The 21,161-nt window shown below is 40.8% G+C and overlaps 1 protein-coding gene and 1 pseudogene across 5 annotated transcripts in view; both read left to right on the top strand.

Annotated features, from left to right (window-relative positions):
* Depdc5 (DEP domain containing 5) overlaps positions 1-21,161 on the top strand; it is a 156,635-nt gene that overhangs the window by 98,722 nt on the left and 36,752 nt on the right. For 2 of the 5 annotated variants that reach the window (XM_023705867.1, XM_023705869.1), the window contains exons 25-32: positions 2,324-2,507; positions 3,519-3,679; positions 5,693-5,810; positions 6,274-6,441; positions 7,207-7,426; positions 8,712-8,845; positions 14,358-14,466; positions 17,946-18,011. In XM_023705867.1, coding sequence (XP_023561635.1) covers positions 2,324-2,507; positions 3,519-3,679; positions 5,693-5,810; positions 6,274-6,441; positions 7,207-7,426; positions 8,712-8,845; positions 14,358-14,466; positions 17,946-18,011 — 1,160 coding nt within the window. The remainder of the gene's footprint in view (positions 1-2,323; positions 2,508-3,518; positions 3,680-5,692; positions 5,811-6,273; positions 6,442-7,206; positions 7,427-8,711; positions 8,846-14,357; positions 14,467-17,945; positions 18,012-21,161) is intronic. The other 3 variants (XM_023705868.1, XM_023705870.1, XM_004645501.2) reach the window with 3 other exon arrangements.
* LOC101570778 lies at positions 20,687-21,118 on the top strand (annotated as a pseudogene).

Genomic DNA, 21,161 nt, shown 5'->3' with positions numbered 1-21,161 from the left:
CCAGGGCCTGTGCTCTGGGTCTGTTCAGGATCCCGTGGCCCCCTGTCGTCCTGGAGCTGATTTCATCATGCAATCTTTGTTTTCTTTTTTCTTTCCTTTTTTTTTTCTTTTCCTTTTTTTTTTTTTTTTTTTTGTATTTTTTAGGGAAGGGTCTACAGAGTGTCAGGGTCTTGTCGTGATCTGTCTGTTTACAGCCTCCCAAAGAGCTGGGATTACAAGCATGTGCCTCCACACCCAGTTGCAATTGCCATCTCCAACTTACCATGCTGGCCCCACCCCTTGGCCACACTGAGCTGTGATCTAAAAATACATAAAGATATAGCCTACTACTATTCTTGGCGTCTCCACTATGGCTTTGATTGAGTTTTTCTTTTTCTATCTAGGAAGTAGGAACAAGTTCGGCATCCCATCTACTATATGGAGAAACTGGAGAAACAGTACTGTTTGGGGCTGCATATTAATCCTGACATATTAATGGGTTTATAAGACCCGTGTAGATCATGGAGTTAGGCCTGTTGCCAGTTAAATCATCTAAATTAGTAGCACTGTGTGAGGCATCTTCTCACTGCCTTGTGTTTGTACTCAAGTCTTCATTCACATGAAAGAAATTTGAGGGCAGTGTTGAGTGCTGAGGGGGCACTAGGGCCTACATCAGGGTGTAAGCTGAATATCACTGTGCAGATGTAAGTGAATATCTCAGCAGGACTAAGGCAAAGTTTGTTTCCTCATAATCTCCACTTAAATCTTTACTTAAAGGTTAAAATAATCTTTACTTATATAGATGCCTGTTTTGGTCTGTCTTATTAATATAGTCATAAGATAATTAAAATTCCTAAAGTGGAGTAATTTTTTTATTTGTACATGTTTGCAGTACATAATGATTACATTCATCATGAGGAGGTGGTACATGTGCATTACACACCATTTCCCCCCCTCTTAGAAATGGAGTCATCTTACCAAATGTTACTTAGTTCAGAGTTTGGGAGGCTGAAATTCCTAGTATGGTACCCTGTCTGGCAAGAGTGCCCCTGGCTGTCCTTCATGGTAGTAGATGGCATCATGATGCAGAGCATGGGGGAAGGAGAAAGCACAGGAACAGTGAAAGCATAGGGAGGGGCCAGTCTACCAAGAACTACCTCCGGAATCCCACAAGAAGGGAGCCGGGGAGATGGATCAGTGGAATAAGTGCTTCCCTGGCAAGTGCAAGGGTCTGAGTTCAATCCCTGGTTCTGCCAGAAAAAAAAAAAAAAAAAAAAAAAAAAAAAAAAAAAAAAAAAAAAAAACAAAATAAAAAAAAAAAAAAAAAAAAAAAAAAGAAGGCACAGAACTCTCTTAATTGCTTGCCGAGGACACCGTCCACAATAATCCCCCTCTGGCTTCACCTTTTAATCCACACTTCTCGTATTCCCCCACCTGAGCACCAAATCTCCAGCACATGAACTTTTGAGAACAAATCACATTCAAACCATAGAGCTGTCTTCCTGCTTTTTAATTCAGCTGGGTAGAATTCTTGGCTGAGTATGATTTTGCTCTGCAGGGGACTTGGTGGCCATATCTGCAAACATTTCTGGTTTTCACTAGAGGGTGCCACTGGCATCAGGTGGTAGAGTCTTGTTGATGCCATTCACTATCAGACAATGCTCAGGACTACCCTCCACTACCAAGGCTGACAGCCCTATTTTAATCCAAAGAGCAGATAATTCCAGGCAGACTCAAAGGTATAGCAGCCACTTGATTAATTGTAATTTCTTTTTAGATTGTCAAACTCTCTGTAGAGGTCCAGCCCTGTACTTTCTCTGTCATCCTTCCTTGATTTTGCCTTCTCCCTTTAGAATCTATTAATTTTTATGATTCTAAAGATACTGCTCATTTCTGCTCCTATGTGCTATTTTGCTCCCAAATCAGGGTGAGCTTCTCTTTCCCTACCCAGCCTCTCTTCAGTCCTCAGGAAAGGCTCCAGTCTGAGCTTCTGGCCTGCTCTCGGAATGTTGATTTGCTTTGACATGTAACCCTGCCTGCCCTGCAGTAACCTCATCGGCATTGCCGCTGTAGCTCATGATCAGCAGAAAATGAAAAATATCAGCTGTGAATCCCATTTGCCTGATGGGATGGGATAAGCATGTGCACTGCACTGTCTAACAAACTCTGTTTCTCTCTCTCTTTCTCCCTTCCCCCACCCCCTTTCTTCCTCTTCCCTATCCTGGAAATTTTACCACCTTTTACCTTGAACTCCCTACCCCCTTCCCTTTCCCCCTCACAACCACCATGTCCTAAACCTGCTGTGGTGATTGCGCATACCTTTTCGCCGTGTTATGCGAGGCAGTCCTGACACTGTCTGCTCCCCCTGTAGTGCCAGGCTTCTGTTGCACAGTTGGAGTGGACTGGAAGTCTCTCACTACTCCGGCGTGCCTCCCCCTCACCACCGACTACTTCCCTGACCGTCAGGGCCTTCAGAACGACTACACAGAGGGCTGCTATGATCTCCTTCCAGAAGCAGACATGGACAGGTTGGTGCAAACAGAGAGCTCTTCAACTTTGCCTTCAAGGGTTCTGGGTGGTTTAAACATACGTATCATGACACTGAACTCTCAAACCTGTGTCTTTTTTTTCCCCCTGTGTTGGGGATTGAACTCAGGGCCCTCACACTGAGCTATGTCCTGAGCCCTTTTTACATTTTTAAACTTTGGAACAGAGTCTTGCTAAATCATTAAGTTTTCAGGCCAGGCTTGAACTCACAATCTTCTTGCCTCTTTTTTTTTTTTTTTTATTTGAGAAATTTTATGATACAAGAATTATTGTTTTTTTCTGGAGACAGGATCTTGTTATGTAGTGCAGGCTGGCATTGAGTTCAGTGTAATCCTCCTGTCTCAGCCTCCTTAGTTCTGTTATTACAAGCATGTGCCAACATGCCCAGCTCTTTTTTTTTTTTTTTTTTTTGCAGAACCAGGGGTTGAACTCAGGCCCTTGCACTTGCCAGGGAAGTGCTTATTCCACTGAGCCATCTCCCCAGCTCCCTCTTTTTTTTTTTTTTTTTTTTTTTCAATTTTGTTGGTAATGACAATTTCTCCCCATTGGTAATTCTCATATTTTCTATTGTAATTTTTTTGAACACACTAAATCTGATCTTTTTAAAGATCATTCATTTGAGCATTGGCTATTACCCGTCTTCTTTGTCTATTTATTTTTGTGTATTTGGTATATGGTCTCTCTATGCAACTCAGACTCATAGTGCTCCTCCTGTTTTCAGCTTCCTCAGGGATTACAGGCTGTACCACCACGCCCAGTTTTATTGGCCAGCTCAGTGCTGGGAAGTGGGGGGGCTTGAACCTTGGTCCCTATACTTGCTTAAGCAGGTACTTAGTCTGCTTAGCTATCTTGCCAGCCCTTTTCAACCTCTTTAAACTAGTTATTTCTCCAAAAGTTGGCTTACAAATTATTAGGGGGAGAACATGGCACTATGGAAGCCGAAGTGTCAGTGCCCCAGGTCAAACATACTCATGTGAGAAATTGTTTCTCAGGAGGGATGAGGAAGGTGTGCAAATGACAGCTCAGCAGGTGTTTGAAGAGTTCATTTGCCAGCGTCTCATGCAAGGATACCAAATCATAGTGCAACCCAAGGCCCAGAAACCCAACCCAGCTGTCCCGCCCCCACTGAGCAGCAGCCCACTCTATAGCCGAGGTGAGTATTTCTCTTTATGTTTTTTTTCCACTAAATTTGAGTAGGTTTTAAGAGAGGGTAGAGAATAGATAAATTTAGGAGGGATCCTTTTCAACATAAAAAGTTCCTTTTTTCCTTTGTGTGATGAATAAGGTGCAAATTTATCTTCAACATTTTCTTTAATTTACAACTGTTCTTAAGGGAGAGGTTATAATCAGGTTCAGGAATGGTAGACCCTGACTTGGACAATACCTAGGAATAGCTGTTACTGAATCATTCAAGTATATTGAATATTCTAAACCTAGAAATGAATATTTATGAATATTTGTTTCTAGAGTAGTATCTGTTGTACAGCATGTTCTCAGATGCTATTTTATCCTGAATTTTACAGTTTTTTTTGAGACAGGATTTCCTGTAGTTCAGGCTGGTCTTGAACTCACCATGTAATGCAAGCTGGCCTTGAACTCTTAGAGATCTTCCTGCTTCAGCTTCCCAAGTGCTGGGATTACAGGTGTGCACCACCAGATGTGCACCACCATACCCAGCATTACACTTCTTTTTTTAATCCTATCCTGGTTTCATCTTTTCCTTTTATCATTGAAACTTGGTGACTGACTTACTTGAAGCAATAATGGGTCATCTGTGATGGAAGAAGCTAATAAGTAACAAAAAATTAGTGGTTGACACTAACTGAATAAAAGCCAGTCTGGGCAGAGCTCTTCTAAAATAAGTGTAACAAAAGGAATTAAATGTGGGTGCTTAGAATCAGAAAACAGTAATCACTTCCTAGAACAATCAATAAGCTATCTTAGGCTTTTGCTTCCTCCCTTTTGCTAATGAGACTGCCACTCTCTTAAGCACTCAGTGCAAAGCCTCAGATCATCTTTGGCTCTGTTACTGCTCCTCTGGCCAGAGAATCAAAGAAGTGAAGACCTATTAGGAGGAGCTTAGTGGTCTTCTGGACTAGGCTTGTTTACAGGTGAGGCTTTGGTCTTCCTGTGTATTTTCTTTGAAATCTCCTTGAGATATTTGTTCATATTCCAGACGCTATTGAATATTAACCTTTTTTCAGTGCTAAGACTGTTTCAGATTTTATTTATTTATTCATTTATTTATATGTTTGTTTATTTTGTGCTAGGGATAAGATCTTGGACCTTATTAGGCATCCTAGACAAGTACTTTATCCCTGAGCTACATTTCCACTGCCATGTCCCTCATGCCTCTTTCCCCCTTTTAGAGTTATTTTGAGATAGTGTTGCTGAGTTGCCCAGACTGGTCTTGAACTTGCATCCTCATCCCTCAGCCTTCTGAGCAGCTGGTGTTTCAGGCATGTGTCTCAGTGCTTAGCTCATCATCCATAGTCGAACGACAGTGCCTGGACTATGGCAGCATGGATCAGCAAATATCCATTCACTCATTCTGCAGTGTCTTTTGAAGTTTCTACTTTGAGAGGGTATTTGTTGTCCAACTTGGGAAAATAACACTAATGAAACTATAAAAAACTACATGTTGTCCTGTAGTCCTAGTACTGTTGCAAGTTGAAGCCCAACCTGGGGAACTTAGCAATTTAGTGAAACCTTATCTAATACAAAACAAATAAGATAAAATTTAAAAAGGCTGAGGGTGTAGCTCAGTTGCAAAAGCCCTGGCTTCAGTCCCTTTTATCACCAGAAAAACTCCTACATGTCATGATAAATACTGTGAGAGAAAAGTCAAGGATGTGACCCAGTCAGGTCTGGAGGGCCAGGGACAGCTTCCTTGAGGAGGTGATACTTGAGTTTAGGTACCCTAGGCTGTCATCAGACTCATGGCAGTCCTGACTCAGCCTCCGGAATGCTGGGATTACTGGCATCAAATCTGCCAACTTCTAGACTCTTTTTTTTTAAAATCAGAAATAACTTTCTTCCATGAAGTAGCCTCCTAAATGATATCTCTTCTATTTTTCCTTTTCTATATCTGTATGAGAGAGATACATTTTTCTATTGTGGAAATGAGCCTCAATTAGATGGAAGTTCTTACTATTTTCTCTGTTAGGCCTTGTGTCTCGAAACCGCCCTGAGGAAGAGGACCAGTATTGGCTGAGTATGGGCAGAACTTTCCACAAAGTGACTCTGAAGGACAAAATGATCACAGTGACGCGGTACCTTCCCAAGTAAATCCTTTGATCATTAAGGTCTTCAACTACCATCTTGAATTGTATCTGCAAACTAAATTATGTGTACAGTACAAAGTTTAAACCAGGGAAGTTGAGTGGGTGGTTTTCCTTTGGAGTATGTGTTTTGTTTTAAGGTAATTCAGAGGTTATTTTAGGGTTATAACTCACCTATTTCTAAAAGGAATTTAATTCAGCTTATGATGTTTAGTATGATTCATATGAAGCTAATTAAAATTAAAAATAAGAGCAGGAAAGAATAAAAAGGTTTAAGAAGATAGAATTTCCATTTCAGTCCTCTGGAATGAGCTAGTTACCATAGTTGAGAGTAGAATAACAAGGATAGTACTTTACAAGTGCTCTGAGACAGTAAAGAAAGAGAAAAAGTACGTGTGTGTGTGTGTGTGTGTGTGTGTGTGTGTGTGTTCTCTTTGAACATGTAGATATGCTCTTTATTTTTCAGATACCCATATGAATCTGCTCAGATCCATTATACCTACAGTCTCTGCCCTTCCCATTCAGACTCAGAGTTTGTCTCTTGTTGGGTAGAATTCTCCCATGAGCGGCTGGAGGAATACAAGTGGAATTACTTAGACCAATATATTTGTTCTGCAGGTTCTGAGGATTTCAGGTCAGAATGAAGGCTTTGACTTTTTGTTCTTGTTGCCTTGGATATATGGGTATTTTAGTACTTCTGTCCTTTTTTCCAAAGTCAACATATCTGTTTTGTCTTCCAGAAAAAAAAAATAAAATAAAAAGAGCAAAGCACATACATGAATTAAAAATAGTGATGAGATGGATAATGGTGATGGTAACGTAGTGATTTGAACACTTAATATCTCTTGAAAGTAGTTAAAGTGGTACATTTTGTTATATGTATTTTACTCAATTGGAGAAAAAAAACCAACCTAGTGATGCTGTGCTTTTTGATACAAATGTTAGTGTCAATCATGTTCTTACCATTTTCTTGTCTACCTGGCTGGTATCTCTCTGGTGTCTCTATGTAGGTTAGGCTGACTTTGAACTTACTATGTAGCCAGGCTAGCCTTGAACTCATTCATGGCTGTCCTCCTGCCTTAGCTTCCCAAGTGTTGGGATTATAGGCGTGCACCACCATGGTGTCTCATTTTTAATTTTTGCCTTTTATGTATGATTTATGATTGTGATGGTGTCCAGCCACCACTTAACTGGACTTGGATACTTAGAAACATCTTGACATCTTAGGATTAGAGCAAAAGTGACTTCCACTGTCTTCCAAGCTTGTGTTTTTAAACAAAACCATGAGTTATAGCATCAGATGAACATGTACTCCTGGGAGATGGACCCTCATACACCAACTCCAGAGAGAATTTGCTGAGAGTACTCTGATTATCTTTTCCTCATTGGCTTTCTATAGCTTAATTGAGTCTCTGAAGTTCTGGAGGACTCGCTTCCTGCTGCTGCCAGCCTGCGTCACTGCCACCAAGCGCATCACAGAGGGAGAGGCACACTGCGACATCTATGGGGACAGACCCCGTGCAGACGAGGATGAGTGGCAGCTCTTGGATGGCTTTATCCGTTTTGTAGAGGGCTTGAACAGGATCCGCAGGCGGCATCGTTCAGATCGCATGATGCGGGTACGGACTCCTGGAGCATCTGGTGCTTCTAGAGGACTGTGTTCGGTTGGAATACAGAATCTTCCTTTTCCTCTCTCAGGATCCTCTAATCAGTTTGTTTACCCCACAACTGCTCAAAATTTGTCTTAAATCCCAAACAGTGTATTCCTCTCTGCTGCGAGGTGAAGGAGGGAGGGTGGGCTGCAGACAGGTGAAGGAGGTGACCATGGCTTGAACCCTATTCTCTGTCTGAGGACACAGAGCCTTTTTGTGCTTCCCTGAGTAGGGCCAACTGTTGAGCATGGTTGCTTATGATGTGTTGAATTGCTGAGTAGAAACTCTCAGGAGGCTAATAGCTGCAATCCCTCCTTGCTCATACCACTTGTGGAGTTTCCAGCACTGTTGCCCTTTATCTCAGTCACATACTACTAAGTGGGAAATGGAAGTTGTGGGCGTTATGGGATGTCTGAGGCAACCCAGCTAATAAAGGGCAAATCTAGGACTCAGAATTGTTTTGTTTAAATTAGCATGCAGTATACATGACCTATGTTTATGTGTATGTATGTAAGTATGTGCATATGTACATGTAGACAAGTATCTAAATTTAAAAAATTAAATCAGATACCTAGCAAGTATCTAAATTTTAATAAATGTATAGATTCATTCAACCACTATGATAATCAGGATACAGAATAGGAACTATTCCTCAAAGAAACTTCACCTCAAAGGGAGTGCCATTATTTTACCTTTGGCAATCATATTCTTCGCCATTTCTATCCTTCAGCAACAACTGCCCATCATAATACTTTTTTCTTTCATAAAAGTCATATAAATGAAATCATATAATATGATACCTTTTGAGGCTGCTGCTTCCACACACAATCATGCTTTGGATTCATCCAAGTTGTTTTATGTATCAGTAGTTAATTCTTTTCAGTTGCCTGATAGTATTGTTGTCAGCCTGTTTTTATTTTTTTGTTTTTAATCTCAAGTTCAATATTGTTCCATGCCAGCTGCTTTTTGTATGCAGCAGCACTTATGATTGGGAACATTTCTGAGAGAAAGAGCTTTGATTTTGAAATGAGACAACTGGAGTGTACATTCCAGCTCCAGTGAGATTTGGAGTAAATTGCTTAAGCTCTCTGAGCCTCAGTTTCTTCTGCACTACATTCACAACCTGTGTTCCCTCACTGTGTTAATAGGGCTTCCAAGGGCATGAAGATTCAGCAGCCTGGGCTTGAGTTTGAGTGGTGTGCATTGAGAGAGCTAGGTTGGGCTAATTCATTTCCTCTCTTCTCCGGTGTAGAAAGGGACTGCTATGAAAGGCTTGCAGATGACCGGGCCCATCTCCACACACACCCTGGAGTCGGCAGGCCCCCCTGTTGGGAAGAAGGGAACCTCAGCTCTGTCTGCCTTGCTGGAGATGGAGGCAAGTCAGAAGTAAGTGCCTGTTTGAGAGGGCAGTGTCTCCATCCTGTAGGTCCTGAGGGCTTTCATTGTCTGACTCCGTGAGCAGTGTGAAATAAAATTTCCATCTGCTAGGAGCTTATAATTAGGAAAATGTTTATTTACATGGAGAGAAATCCAGGAGTTGGGTATAGTTGTGCACATCTGTAATCTCAGCACTCTGGGAGGCTAAGGCAGGGGGATTAAATGTTTGAGTCCAGCCTAGGCAACTTAGTGACTTGGTGAGACCCTGTCTCAAAATAGAAAAAAATAGTTCACTGCAAAGGCTCTAATCCCTAGTATTGGTGGGGGGAGAGGGGGAGAGGAAGAACAAAAAAGAAAAACAAAGTCAGCCTAATAACCAGCAAAATGTAGAATGACATGAAATAAGCCAACAAGGCTACAATTACAACCTGTCTTAGTTACTTTACTCATTGCTAAGATAACATACCTAACACCCAAATTTCAAGGAAGACAGATTTATTACAGCTCAGTTTGTAAAGGTTTCAGTCTGTAGTCAGCTGGCTTCAAGACAGGGTGGCATGGTAGAGGGGCACTGCAAGGGAAAAATAGTTCATTTCAGAGCAGGGCAGGCAGAAGGCAACAGAAGCAGCAGCAGCAACAAAGCCCGCCTTTATGTTTCATCTAGGTTACCTGCTAGTACACGTACTCAGGGTGGGGTATCCTTAGTCTAAGCATCACATCCTTATTCCAGCATCTCACATTCTAGATGGAGCCAGGTCCAAAGAGCCCCACCTATGACCACATGAGGCTTTGAGGGGATATTAGTTGCAAACTAAAAGGGTGTTAGGGGAGACTAGAAGTTTGTCTCTCTAGTATGAGATTCTGTGCTACACCCAGCAGGAATCTGTATACGTTAGACTTTCAGAAAGCAACATGGACAAGAGAAAGAGCATGAGGTATGGTGGGAGGTGCAGTTGGAAAGACAGCGTGGGAAGCTGGATGCCAGACCATGCTTACACAGTCGCATAGCAGGAGGAATCCTTTGCAAATTAAAAAAAAAAAAAATGTTTTAATGGAAAATTTCACACAGATGAGAAAAAGTAGACAGACTAGTAGTCCTGTTTACCCATTACTGAGCTTCAGTCATCATTAACTCAGTCTTGTTTCATTTATATTCTACTCAGGTTCTCTTGTATTTTCTCAAATTCCAGATAGTATATCCCTTCATTTGTATATTTTAGCATGTATATCTGAATGATGTCTTTTTTGGAGGGGATGGGGACAGGGTCTTGCTTTGGAGTGCAGGCTAACCTTGAACTCAGTGACTCACTGTGTAGCCCAGGCTAGCCTCAAACTCCCAGTAATCCTTTTGCTTTAGCTCCTGAATGCTGGGATTATAGATAGGTGCCACCATGCTGAGCTTTTTGTTGTTGTTTTGAGACAGTGTCTCTGTGTAGTCCAGGCTGTCCTCAAACTTGAGACAGTACTCCTGCCTCTCTGCCTTCCGAATACTGAGTGCCCCAAAAAAAAAAAAAAAAAAAAATCAAAGTATAATATTATAGTCTATCTAAAAAATTACAGGAATTTTTTAACATCATCAAATATCCAGTTGGGAGAAGTGACTTTTTTAAAATTTTTTTATTTTTGCAGAGATAAGCCCCATGTATAGGAAGGCTTGATGGATAGGTGCTTGGAGGCAAAGGATGGATGAGGATGAAAATTAATAGAAAAGAAGGGATGTAAAGAATAACATGAACACAGCAGGGTATCCAAGGGAGAGCAAATAAGAGAAGGAAAGCAGGGGCTGATTGGGCTCATTACTGAGGGCACTGTGTCATCTGCCCAAAATATCTTTATTGGACCCAGGAAGGACCCCACAGTTCTACCTGCTAGGTTCTCTGTGGAACAAATGGTAGACTTCTCCCACTGGAAAAGAGAACAAGGAACATATGTTGCTGGGAGGGGTGTGAAACTGGGGGGGTGAAGGAATCTTATTTTAATTTGCAGTGAGTCATCCATTCAGTATGCACCAAGGAGCCTCTTTCTGCTCAGACTGGAAGAAAGCTTCAGTAAATAAGTTGCAAAGATAGGAGCGATGAGAGGGGTTTATGCCTTAAAAAACAATTAAGACAGGTGACTTAATTGAAACGAAAGAACCTTAGTAGAATCTTGTTTGGACAAACAAAATATAAATTTCTTTTTCCTTTGAGTCATTGGAGGAGATAAATGATACAAAAATTTTCCCTCTACTAAAATACATAAACTGGTTTTAAAGAGCCTTTTCTCCCCCCCCCCCCCCCCCCCCCCCGCCTTTTTTTTTTTTTTTTTGTATCAGAAGTTGGACTCAGGACCTTGTACTTGCCAGGCAGGTGCTGTGCCACTGAGATACATCCCTAACCCTGAAAGTTTTTCTTTTAGAGCTATTGTGGTGTTTATGGGTAAGACGATATCATGTGCTTTGCTTTAAAATGATTGGTGTGAGTAGATAAGGGCTGTAGATGAAACAAGATTGTCTGTAAGCATATAATTTTAGTGGCTGGGTATGTAGGGTTTCTTATCTTATTTTCTTTATTTTTATATGTTTGAATTTTTATCATTAAAAAAAATTAAGTGGCATTCATCTGTAATCCCAGTGCTTAGGAGGCTAAGGCATGAAAATCATGGATTTGAGGCAGTCTAGGTTGTAATTGTTCCTTGTCTCAAAAGTAAAAAAGAATATGACAGTAACAGGTTCATATAGAAACAAATTTTTAATCCCTGATATGAGATAACTTCATGATGGTTAACAAAAATGTCAAAATTAGTTCTGGGAGTATATAGCTCAGTGTTAGAGTGCTTGCCTACTATGCACAAGGGCCTGGGTTTAATCTCTAGGATTACAAAAAATAAAATAAAAATCAGAATTTAAGATAAGAAAGATTGCAGATTGGAGGGCTGGCCAAATAGCTCAGCGGATTAAAGTGCCTGCAAGCAGGGGCTGGGGTTCGATCCCGATCCCAGGGCATGCTGAGACGGCAATTGAGACTGGGTGTGGTGGCTCACTCCTGTAATCCCAGCTCTTGGAAGGCTGTAAACAGGTGGATCACTATGAGTTTGATCTAGTAATGAGACCCTGAACACCCTGTAGACCATTCCCTAAAATACAAAAAGAAAAAAAAAAAAAAGATTGCAGGTTGGGTTCCCAAGGAGGAAGAGTTAAGTCTGTATGTAGGCTGTTTATTTATTTTTATTTATTTATTTTTATGTATTTGGTAAGGTCTCACTACACAGCTCAAATTTGTAGTGATCCTCCTGTTTTCAGCTTCCCAGCACTGGGATTATAGTTGTGGGCCACCATGCATGGACTCGATCACTGGCTCAGTGTACCCGGTGGTAGGGTTGGTGTGGCATGTGGTACTTGGAATCAATGTGCTTGCCTAAGCAGATGCTTAGGCCACTAAGCTATCTCATTGGCCCTACAGGCTGTTTATTAAGCAGAGTCTTTAGACTCATCCCCTGTGAGAGAGTAGAAAGGTACAGGAATGAGCACAGGGAGAGGCGGAGCTATAGCACTGGCTCATTGATAGTCTAGGGGGCTCTAGGTGAGTGCTAGAACCAGCACAGCCTTCACAAATGAGCCAAGTTATGCCAGCATGATAGGCTTGGCACTCACACATGTGCACACATGCTCTTGCTCATTTGTTGTTGGGGCATCTCAGAAAGTGGATGTGAGCTTAGACTAGGCTGCTCTGCAGCTGGAGAGGTCAGTGCATACACCAGCAGCTGAGCTGCCTGGATAGTGCTTTCAACTATGAGGGCAACAGGCCATGCTGAGGCATCTAGGTAGTACCTCACCGTGTCTGCCACACCAGCACTGTTGTTCCTCTGTATCTATGGGTGCTATATTTGTTAAATCAACCTCTCACAGATCAAAAACATTACAGGGAGAAAAATTGCATCTGTACTGAGCATCTACAGACTTTTTTGGTCATTATTCATTAAATGATAGTTTTTACTTTTATTTTAGGGAAGGGTCTACAGGGTGTTCAGGGTCTCACTACTAGATTGGATTTGTAATGATCCGCCTGTTTACAGCCTTCCAAGAGCTGGGATTATAGGTGTGTGCCACCATGCCCAGCCTCAATTGCCATCTCAGCATGCCCTGGGGGGCAGGGCTAGGAGGCAGGCCCAGGATCAAACTCCTGGCCCCTGCACCTGCTTGCAGGTGCTTCAGTCTGCTGAGCTGTTTGGCCGGCCCTGCACTAAACGATATGAATTAACAACTATTTACATAGCATTTATATTGTATTGGTATTATGAGTATCCTAGAAATGTCTTATTAAAGTATATAGGGTAATATATGTAAATTTTATGTAAATCATATACTGTCGTATAAAGAGATTTGAGTTTCTGCAAATGTTATTGTGATGGGGGTCCTAAAACCAAAACTCCTCAGATACCAAGAGACAATTCTGTATATTTTATAATAATAATAAAGCATTTAGGATTATAGTATGAGCCTTCTGAAATTTACCAGATAAGAATACATTGATATATTAAAACAATGTAATTTAAGCTAAAATAGTCTACTGTTAATTTTAGCATAGAAAACTTTTGGAAATTAAAGATAAAAGGTATGCATAAGTACATTCAAATGAGGTAGAATGAGATGGCATGAGAAAATTGTATTTGTCTTGTGTTATGGGATAATGTCTGTTGGATCTGAGTATTCTAGAGGTATAAGCTGGAAAGAATAACCTAAATCCCTTCAAAATATATAAAGCTAACATTTCCCTTACTTAGGTTTTGTTCCATGTTAAAACAGCCCTAATTTTCAGAATGTGCTTTTTTAAAATGTCATTAATATATTTATATATATGTGGTGATAACATTCATCATCAGGGATTTGTACCTGTACATGGTGTATCTTGCTTCTTTATTTTTCCCATTCCCTTTCCCTCTCTTTACCCCTTGGAATGTGGTTTTGCTTCGTTTTTGTTTGCTTTTGTTTTTTTGAGACAGGATCTTGCTAGCACTGCAGACTAGCCTTAAATTCACAGTGTAACTTTGAACTTACAGTGGCTTCAAACTTGGATCAGTCCTTCTGTCTCATCCTCCCAAGGGGGTGGGGCTGGCTGGCATGTGGTGCTGGGGGATTGAACCACGGTCCCTGTGCATTGCCAAGCTTGTTTCAAGTAGGTGCTTTAGACCACTGGGCCATCTCTCCAGCCCCATTGCTTTAGATTTAATAAAAACTAAAAAAAAAAAAATCTTCTAGGGGACTAAAAAATGGTATTCATGGTAGTCACTCAAACCATGTCACTTGCCCTTTTAAAGTAAGATGTAGGCACCAAATCCTGCCAGAATTGCTTTTTCTATTTTACTATGGTGGACTGATGATTGTTCAAGATTATGAATAAAATTAAGAGTGTCATGTAGGGCCTGAGACAGAACAAGGCAGATGTTTGTGTGTTTCAAAGATGACACAACAGAGTTGTCTTCATGTGGATCCTTTACAGGGAGGTCTGAGCAAGCAGCAGTCTTGTGTTTTTCCTTCTTTTAGGTGCCTAGGAGAACAGCAGGCAGCTGTGCATGGTGGAAAGAGCTCTGCCCAGCCAGCAGAGAGCGGTAGCGTTGCCATGACTCCCACCTACATGGACAGCCCACGAAAGGTAACAGGGCCCCTCCATCAGGGAGCTGCCATGTATTCTTAAGAAACCTATGTGGGGGATAGAGAAGAAAGCTGTTCAAGTTTGGGACTGAATATGCTAAGGCTTTGAGTAAATTCTACTTTTCACCCTTTTAAGGATTTATTATATCTTTCTTGAGGGTCCCCTTTTATTCACCATAGTAAGAAAGTTGATTTATAGGTAAGTGCAGATATAAAACAGTCAAACTCCAGATCTGGCTTAAGTTTTGACACTGGCCTTCTAGTTGTCCTTTACATCATTGTTAGCTTTCCCACACAGGAGTGGAAAGCTACTGAAGTACTTTCCAGAAGGGCTCATTCACTCACTCTTTTTTTTTTTTTTTTAACTCTTTGAGAATAGAAATCCTATCTGTTTTCTTAGATTCCAGAGAAATATAGTCAAACAAGATTATGATGTGAGGGATACAAACAAAAGCCCCTCAGGTTTTAGGCCTTTGTGAAAAATAACAACTACTATATACACAGTAGAAAAGTCCATATATCAGGCTTTTTTTTTTTTTTGTGGAACTAGGGATTGAACTCAGGTACTTGTGCTTGTCAGGGAAGCACTTAGTCCACTGAGCCATCTCCCCAGCTCCCTATAGATCAGGCTTTTTGTCTTTTAAGATCAGTAGACTTGACCCTCAAATTTGTTTCCTGAGAAATTCACAATCTAAGATTATTCTGTTGTGATCTCATAGTATAAGCTAACTGTATAGTCTCTTATTTGGTCTCTGCTACTGGGAGGTAAAAGATTCAGTGGATGTATTTTATTTCTCAAAATTGTGGCCAAAATTATATATTATTCCTATATTTGTTTATTTCACTTTGTGTCATAAAAGTTTTCTGTGTCATTAATATTTTTCAAAAGGCTGATATGTGTGTGTGTGTGTGTGTGTGTGTGTGTGTGTGTGTGTGTGTGTGTGTGTGTGATGCTTGGGATTGAACCCAGAAGCTTGCATATGCATAGAGCGCATACTCAGAATATCCAGTGCCCTGGTTTTATCCTCAGCATCACACACACATATGCATGCACACACATACACACACACTCTATATTATATTTCATTTCATGATATGAATTTACTTTTTTCTGCTTTTTGAAATAGGGTCTCTAGATAGTTTAGGTTGGCCGTGAACTCACTTTGTAGCTCAGGATGGCCTCAAACTCACGGCAATTCTCCTGTTTCAGCCTCCTGAGGACTGAGATTACAGGTGTGTGCCAGTGCATCTGGCTGATTTCTAAGACAGATTTTGACCATCATATAATTTTTTATAATTTACAGGGCATCATAATTATCAATAATGGTATAATGAATTTCCTATTTTTAGTGGAAGGATTCAAGTCAGAGGCCTTTGTATGAGTTCCATCCCTTTTAATTTTTTTTGTCAATATAATTTTTTTTTAATTTTATTTTGAGATAGGACCCTGATTTTCCTTGTCTGAGATTGAACTTGCAATCCTCCTGCCTCAGCTGCCCAGAGTGCTGGGATTGCAGGTATTTGTCACCATATCCAGCTAATGAACTTGTTACAATGATTAGTTGATCACATACCTGATTATTTTCTTTTCCTAAATTATTAGAATTATATCTCTAGGATGGAGGGGTTAAACTCTGAAACAAATTATGAACCAAGACTGCAGGCAGTTCGTAGACTCCGTAGAGCAGAGGTTAGCGATCCTAAATTCGTATTTCAGGCTCTTTGGTTCAAGAGGCAAAACAAGGCTTTTAATACTTATTTCTATTACCACTTATAAAAATTGTTCTTCACTTATAAGTAATAAAAAACCAGGTGGCTCTGCAGATCTTGCCTCCAAGCTATCATTTGCTGACCTCTGTTCATTCTGTTGGCCAAGAAAGAGTTTTTCTCTTGTTTTTATTCCTGTGTACATAAATCTCAATATCCTTGACACCTCTGCTGTATATGTTCTGTCAAAGAAGGGACAAGAGATACCTAGGTCCCCTACATGCCACCCAGTAATTTTTTGTTTTTTACTTTTTTTCCAAACCTCTATGTATTGTCATCTTTTAAGATTAAAAATGGTACCAAAAACAGGACTGAAAATAATGAAGTTATAAAGTGACGGACATTAAGGGTAATATGCACCGTAGACCAGATATATTGCTTAGAATACTTTCCTTCCAGTTCAACACGCAAGTCCAAATGCAGCTGTCAGTATTGCTACATGCTGACTCCCAAATTCAGGTTAGGAAAAGTAAAATGCTGTGAGGTGCCCTGCTGGCACACTCCGAAGTTCTACTTTTCAAACTGAAGAAAAAGTTTAGGAAAGCAAGAAACTTGGTCAAGTGCCACTCCTGAATTGCAGTGATAAGCATAAAAAGTAACCAGATTGTAAGAAACAGAGGGTCTGTGGAATAGTCCACTCTGCCATTTTTATTTCACATACATGACCATGTGTATCCCATATGAATAGAGCGGGACGGCAAGGATGGTTTGTGGAAGCACCTCAAATAAGTGCTTTTTTTTAAACCTCTCAGCTTCTTTATGATTTCATTACACAAGCAGTGGTAAAGAAGTTATGGTTGCTTTTGTACGTACTGTGTGCTCAGAAGATTGAATCCACTTCTATATGGCTGCCATGTTCAGTAATAGGTAGAAGAAACTTTATGCTTCAGTGTCTCTCTCCTAGGGGCCTGCTGGCCATCTAGGCAGGTGAGAGACCAGGATTTGCCACTGTTTTCTTTTTTTCCACCATCCCAACCAAGTGGCCCTATGGCCTGTCTCCCTACATAGGTCCAAATACATTTCAGAGCTATATATGGGACAAAAGCATCCAGGCCATATTGTCAGGAAACACAAGCAGCTTGGACACCCCTTCTGGCCCAGGTGCTTTCTCCCATGCATTTGGGATATTGTGCCTGGTCAGGTATAAATTCCCTGCTTATGCTTTGCATTTGAGTATTATCCTGGGTGGGTGGATCTTTCTCTCTCTCTCTCTCTCTCTCTCTCTCTCTCTCTCTCTCTCTCTCTCTCTCTCTCTTGTCCTCCCTCCTTACTTATCTCCCTCCCTCTCTCCCTTCTTCTGTCTGTTTCTGTCTCCTCTCTCTCGTCCTCCCTCCTTACTTCTCTCCTTCCCTCTCTCCTGCCTTCTCTGTCTCTCTCTTTCATCCTCCCTTCTTCTCTCCTTCCCTCTCTCCCTCCTTCTCTCTCTGTCCCTCTCTCTGTCTCTCGTCCTCCACCTTACCTCCCTCCCTATCTCTATCATCTGTCTCTTTTTAAAAAAATTCCCCTTCCATTTCCCTCACGTGTCCTTGTTTCTTCTTCCCTTGTTTTTATTTCTTGTTCTTCATCCACCTCTGCTTCCTCTGATGGTTAATCACTGGTACATACTCCATTTCCTTGCTACCTTGCACCTGTACCTGCTGCTGCTGCTGCTGCTGCTGCTGCTGCTGCTGCTGCTGCTGCTGCTGCTGTTGCTGCTTCCTCCTCTGACTTCAGGATGGGGCCTTCTTTATGGAGTTTGTCCGCAGCCCACGCACAGCATCATCTGCCTTCTATACTCAGGTTAGTCAAACTCCAGGGCCCTGAAGCTCATGCATGCCTGTCCATTGGCAGAAGCCACAAATTGGCCTTCTGTTCAGTTCTGAGCAGATGGAATAGGGCTGAATCTGAGTTTGAATGGCAGCTTAAATTGAATTTGGTTTCCAAAGTGTACATTCCCTTCCTTGGTGTTCTAAGTGGTACAGGAAAATGGATGTTCATGTAAGAGGACAAATGATTATACTAGCATTGAGTCAACTGCTTCTCATTGCTGCCATGGATTCTTCACACACTGCAATGTCTAAGTTTTACAAGCAATGTGATACATGTGTCATTAAGGACTGAAGACTTCTTTCTCTCCTCCCAGTACAAAAGATAAATGTATAGCACTGTGGCAGCAAGTGGTGAAAACAAGAGCCAGTGTTTATAAATAGGTATGTGCTATATCATAGGCTAGTGATACATGGTCCTAGACTGCTTGCATACCCTCTAGGCTTCACTTATCTCATTTTACAAGTAAAATGTTTGGATCAGGTCTTCAGGGATTTTTTAGGTCTTTAAATTCTTTTTCTTTCTTTCTTTCTTTCTTTCTTTTTTTTTTTTTTTTTTGTATTTTCTGGAGGGGTCTACAGGGTGTTTAGGGTCTCACTACTATATCGGGCTCATAGCAGTCCACCTGTTTACAGCCTCCCAAGAGTTGGGATTACAGGTGTGTGCCACCATGCCCAGTCTCAATCACCATCTCAGTGTGCTTCGGGGGTGGGGCCAACATGGCAGGCCTGGGGACCGAACCCCAGTCCCTGCACCTGCTTGCAGGCACTTTAATCCGCTGCGCTATTTGGCCAGCGCTGGGTCGTTAAATTCTTATTATACATCAAACACATGCATTATCTCATTTAATCTCACAATCTAACCTGTGAATTTAGTGAAACTTTTACCCCAGTCTTACAAATGGAAAAACTGTGGAACGAAGAAGTGCCTTATACTTTATAGGGTAGAGCACAGACTTAAATTAAGTACCCAGAGGCTTGACTCCAGATCTTCTCTGTAATTAGAGTTAGTAATTACTGCTTTGGCAGGTCCTTGGTGAAGAGAAACAGGGTTTCCTTATCTTTATTGAGAGCACTATGTAGTATGTGAAGTTGACTTAGTTATAGAAAACTAGTTACAAAGACCTGAGGAGTGAATAGAGTTTATGTAGAATGGGGTAGGCTAAGGAGGATGAAACTTAGGAGTTTAAAAGGCAAAAATTAAGTTCTTATTTAGTAGAAGTCAGAAAACCAACATATATTGATTACCTACTCTGCTAGTGCTTTACAAATACACTATATGCTACACATCTATAAAATACAAACATTATCACCTCATTTTCCAGTTGAGGAACCTGATACTTAAATAAACTAGTTGGCCAAAGGAGACTCAGCTATTAGTTAGTGGCTAAGCTCTTATACTGTACTAGTAGGGTAAGATTTTCATTAATGTTGGAATTCTGGCTTTCTTACAAAATCAAAGGTTGGCGTGCCTGTTTGTTCAGGTTTCCTGATGTCTGCATCTGAATCTTCTAGTGAACTGCATGGTCCCGGGCAAATCCCTGTCAGAACCTCGGGGTTTTAATCTGAACATCTCTCATCTCTGAGTGTGGGAGGCACTCTTTTTTATTTGAAATAGCCTCAAGTTAATCCTTTTAGCTTTTACTTTGTAACAAGAGACTCTTATGAACAGTTTTAGGCTTACATTAGAGTTTAGTGTAGAAAAATGAAAGAGCTGGAGGAGATTTGTTTAATGGATCCTATAATAATCCACAAGCATCATATGGTGGATTTTTTTTTTTTTTTGGTGGAAGCAGGGATTGAACTCAGGCCCTTGCACTTGACAAGGAAGCACTTATTCCACTGAGCCATCTCCCTGGCCCTCTGTGGATTTTGCCTATAGAGCAAAGGAGGATAAGTTCTAGCAGTAGGGAATGGCAGAGATCAGACTTTAGGCACATAGGCAAAGTGTGTTGTTTAAATGACATATAAATTTAAAATTAATAAACAAAAAAGAACCCCATATAAATGTAGAGCTACGGATGTTGCTCAGTGTTATAATGCCTGTCTAGCATGGCCCAAATCCTGGGTTCACTGTCTAGTACACTGAAAATAAAAAGTATCTGAACTCATATTAAGAAGTAGTAAGGGAGTATTCAACATGTACACAAAGTTAAATTGTACCTTTTTGTTTTTTAAATGTTTATTGTAGTAAAATATTGAAAACATAAAATGTATTTGTCTGCAGCATAACATTGTTAAGAGGAACTAGTGGAGTCAAAAGGCTGCTTTCAAATCTTGGCTTCATGGTCATACCAGGGAGAGGCAGTAGGCATACTAATCAAAGTCTTGGACCCTAGCTTCTCCATTTGTAACAGGAAATAAAAAGTTTTCTCACATGACTGGAGTATTATAAATATTCATTTTCAATGATTATTATTATTATTATTTTTTTTTTTTTTGAGAAAGAGAAAGGATCTGCTATGTAGTACAGGCTGGCGTTGAACTTGCTTATTATGTAGCCCAGCCTGGCCTCAAACTCACAGTGATCCTCGTGCCCCAGCTTCCCAAGTGCTAGGATTACAGGTGTGTGCCACCACACCTGGCTTTTCAACAAATTTTTTATGGGAATAAAACAGAAAGAGGTGTTTAGTTTCGTTGGCTGGTCGGATGGCGGATGAGGAAGAGGATCCTACCTTTGAGGAGGAAAATGAAGAAATTGGAGGAGGTGCTGAAGGTGGACAGGGTAAAAGAAAGAGACTTTTTTTCCAAAGAATTACGATGTATGATGTATGGGTTTGGAGATGACCAGAATCCGTATACTGAGTCAGTGGATATTCTTGAAGACCTTGTCATAGAGTTCATCACTGAGATGACTCACAAGGCAATGTCCATTGGAAGACAAGGTCGAGTACAAGCCGAAGATATCGTCTTCTTGATTCGAAAGGACCCAAGGAAGTTTGCTAGGGTTAAAGACTTGCTTACTATGAATGAAGAACTGAAATGAGCTAGAAAAGCATTTGATGAAGCAAACTATGGGTCTTGACACCCTTTGTGCTTTCTGAAATTTCGTCATCTCTGGAAACGTATACAACTTTATTTTCTACAGTAACGTCCTGATGTTTAGGCATGTACATGAGAGGAA

The sequence above is a fragment of the Octodon degus genome, unplaced genomic scaffold (genome assembly GCF_000260255.1).
Source record: "Octodon degus isolate 3935 unplaced genomic scaffold, OctDeg1.0 scaffold00230, whole genome shotgun sequence".
In the NCBI taxonomy this organism is placed as follows: Eukaryota; Metazoa; Chordata; class Mammalia; order Rodentia; family Octodontidae; genus Octodon; species Octodon degus.
The sequence above is the reverse complement of the archived record's forward strand: the minus strand, read 5'-3'. Positions and strand labels throughout refer to the sequence as shown.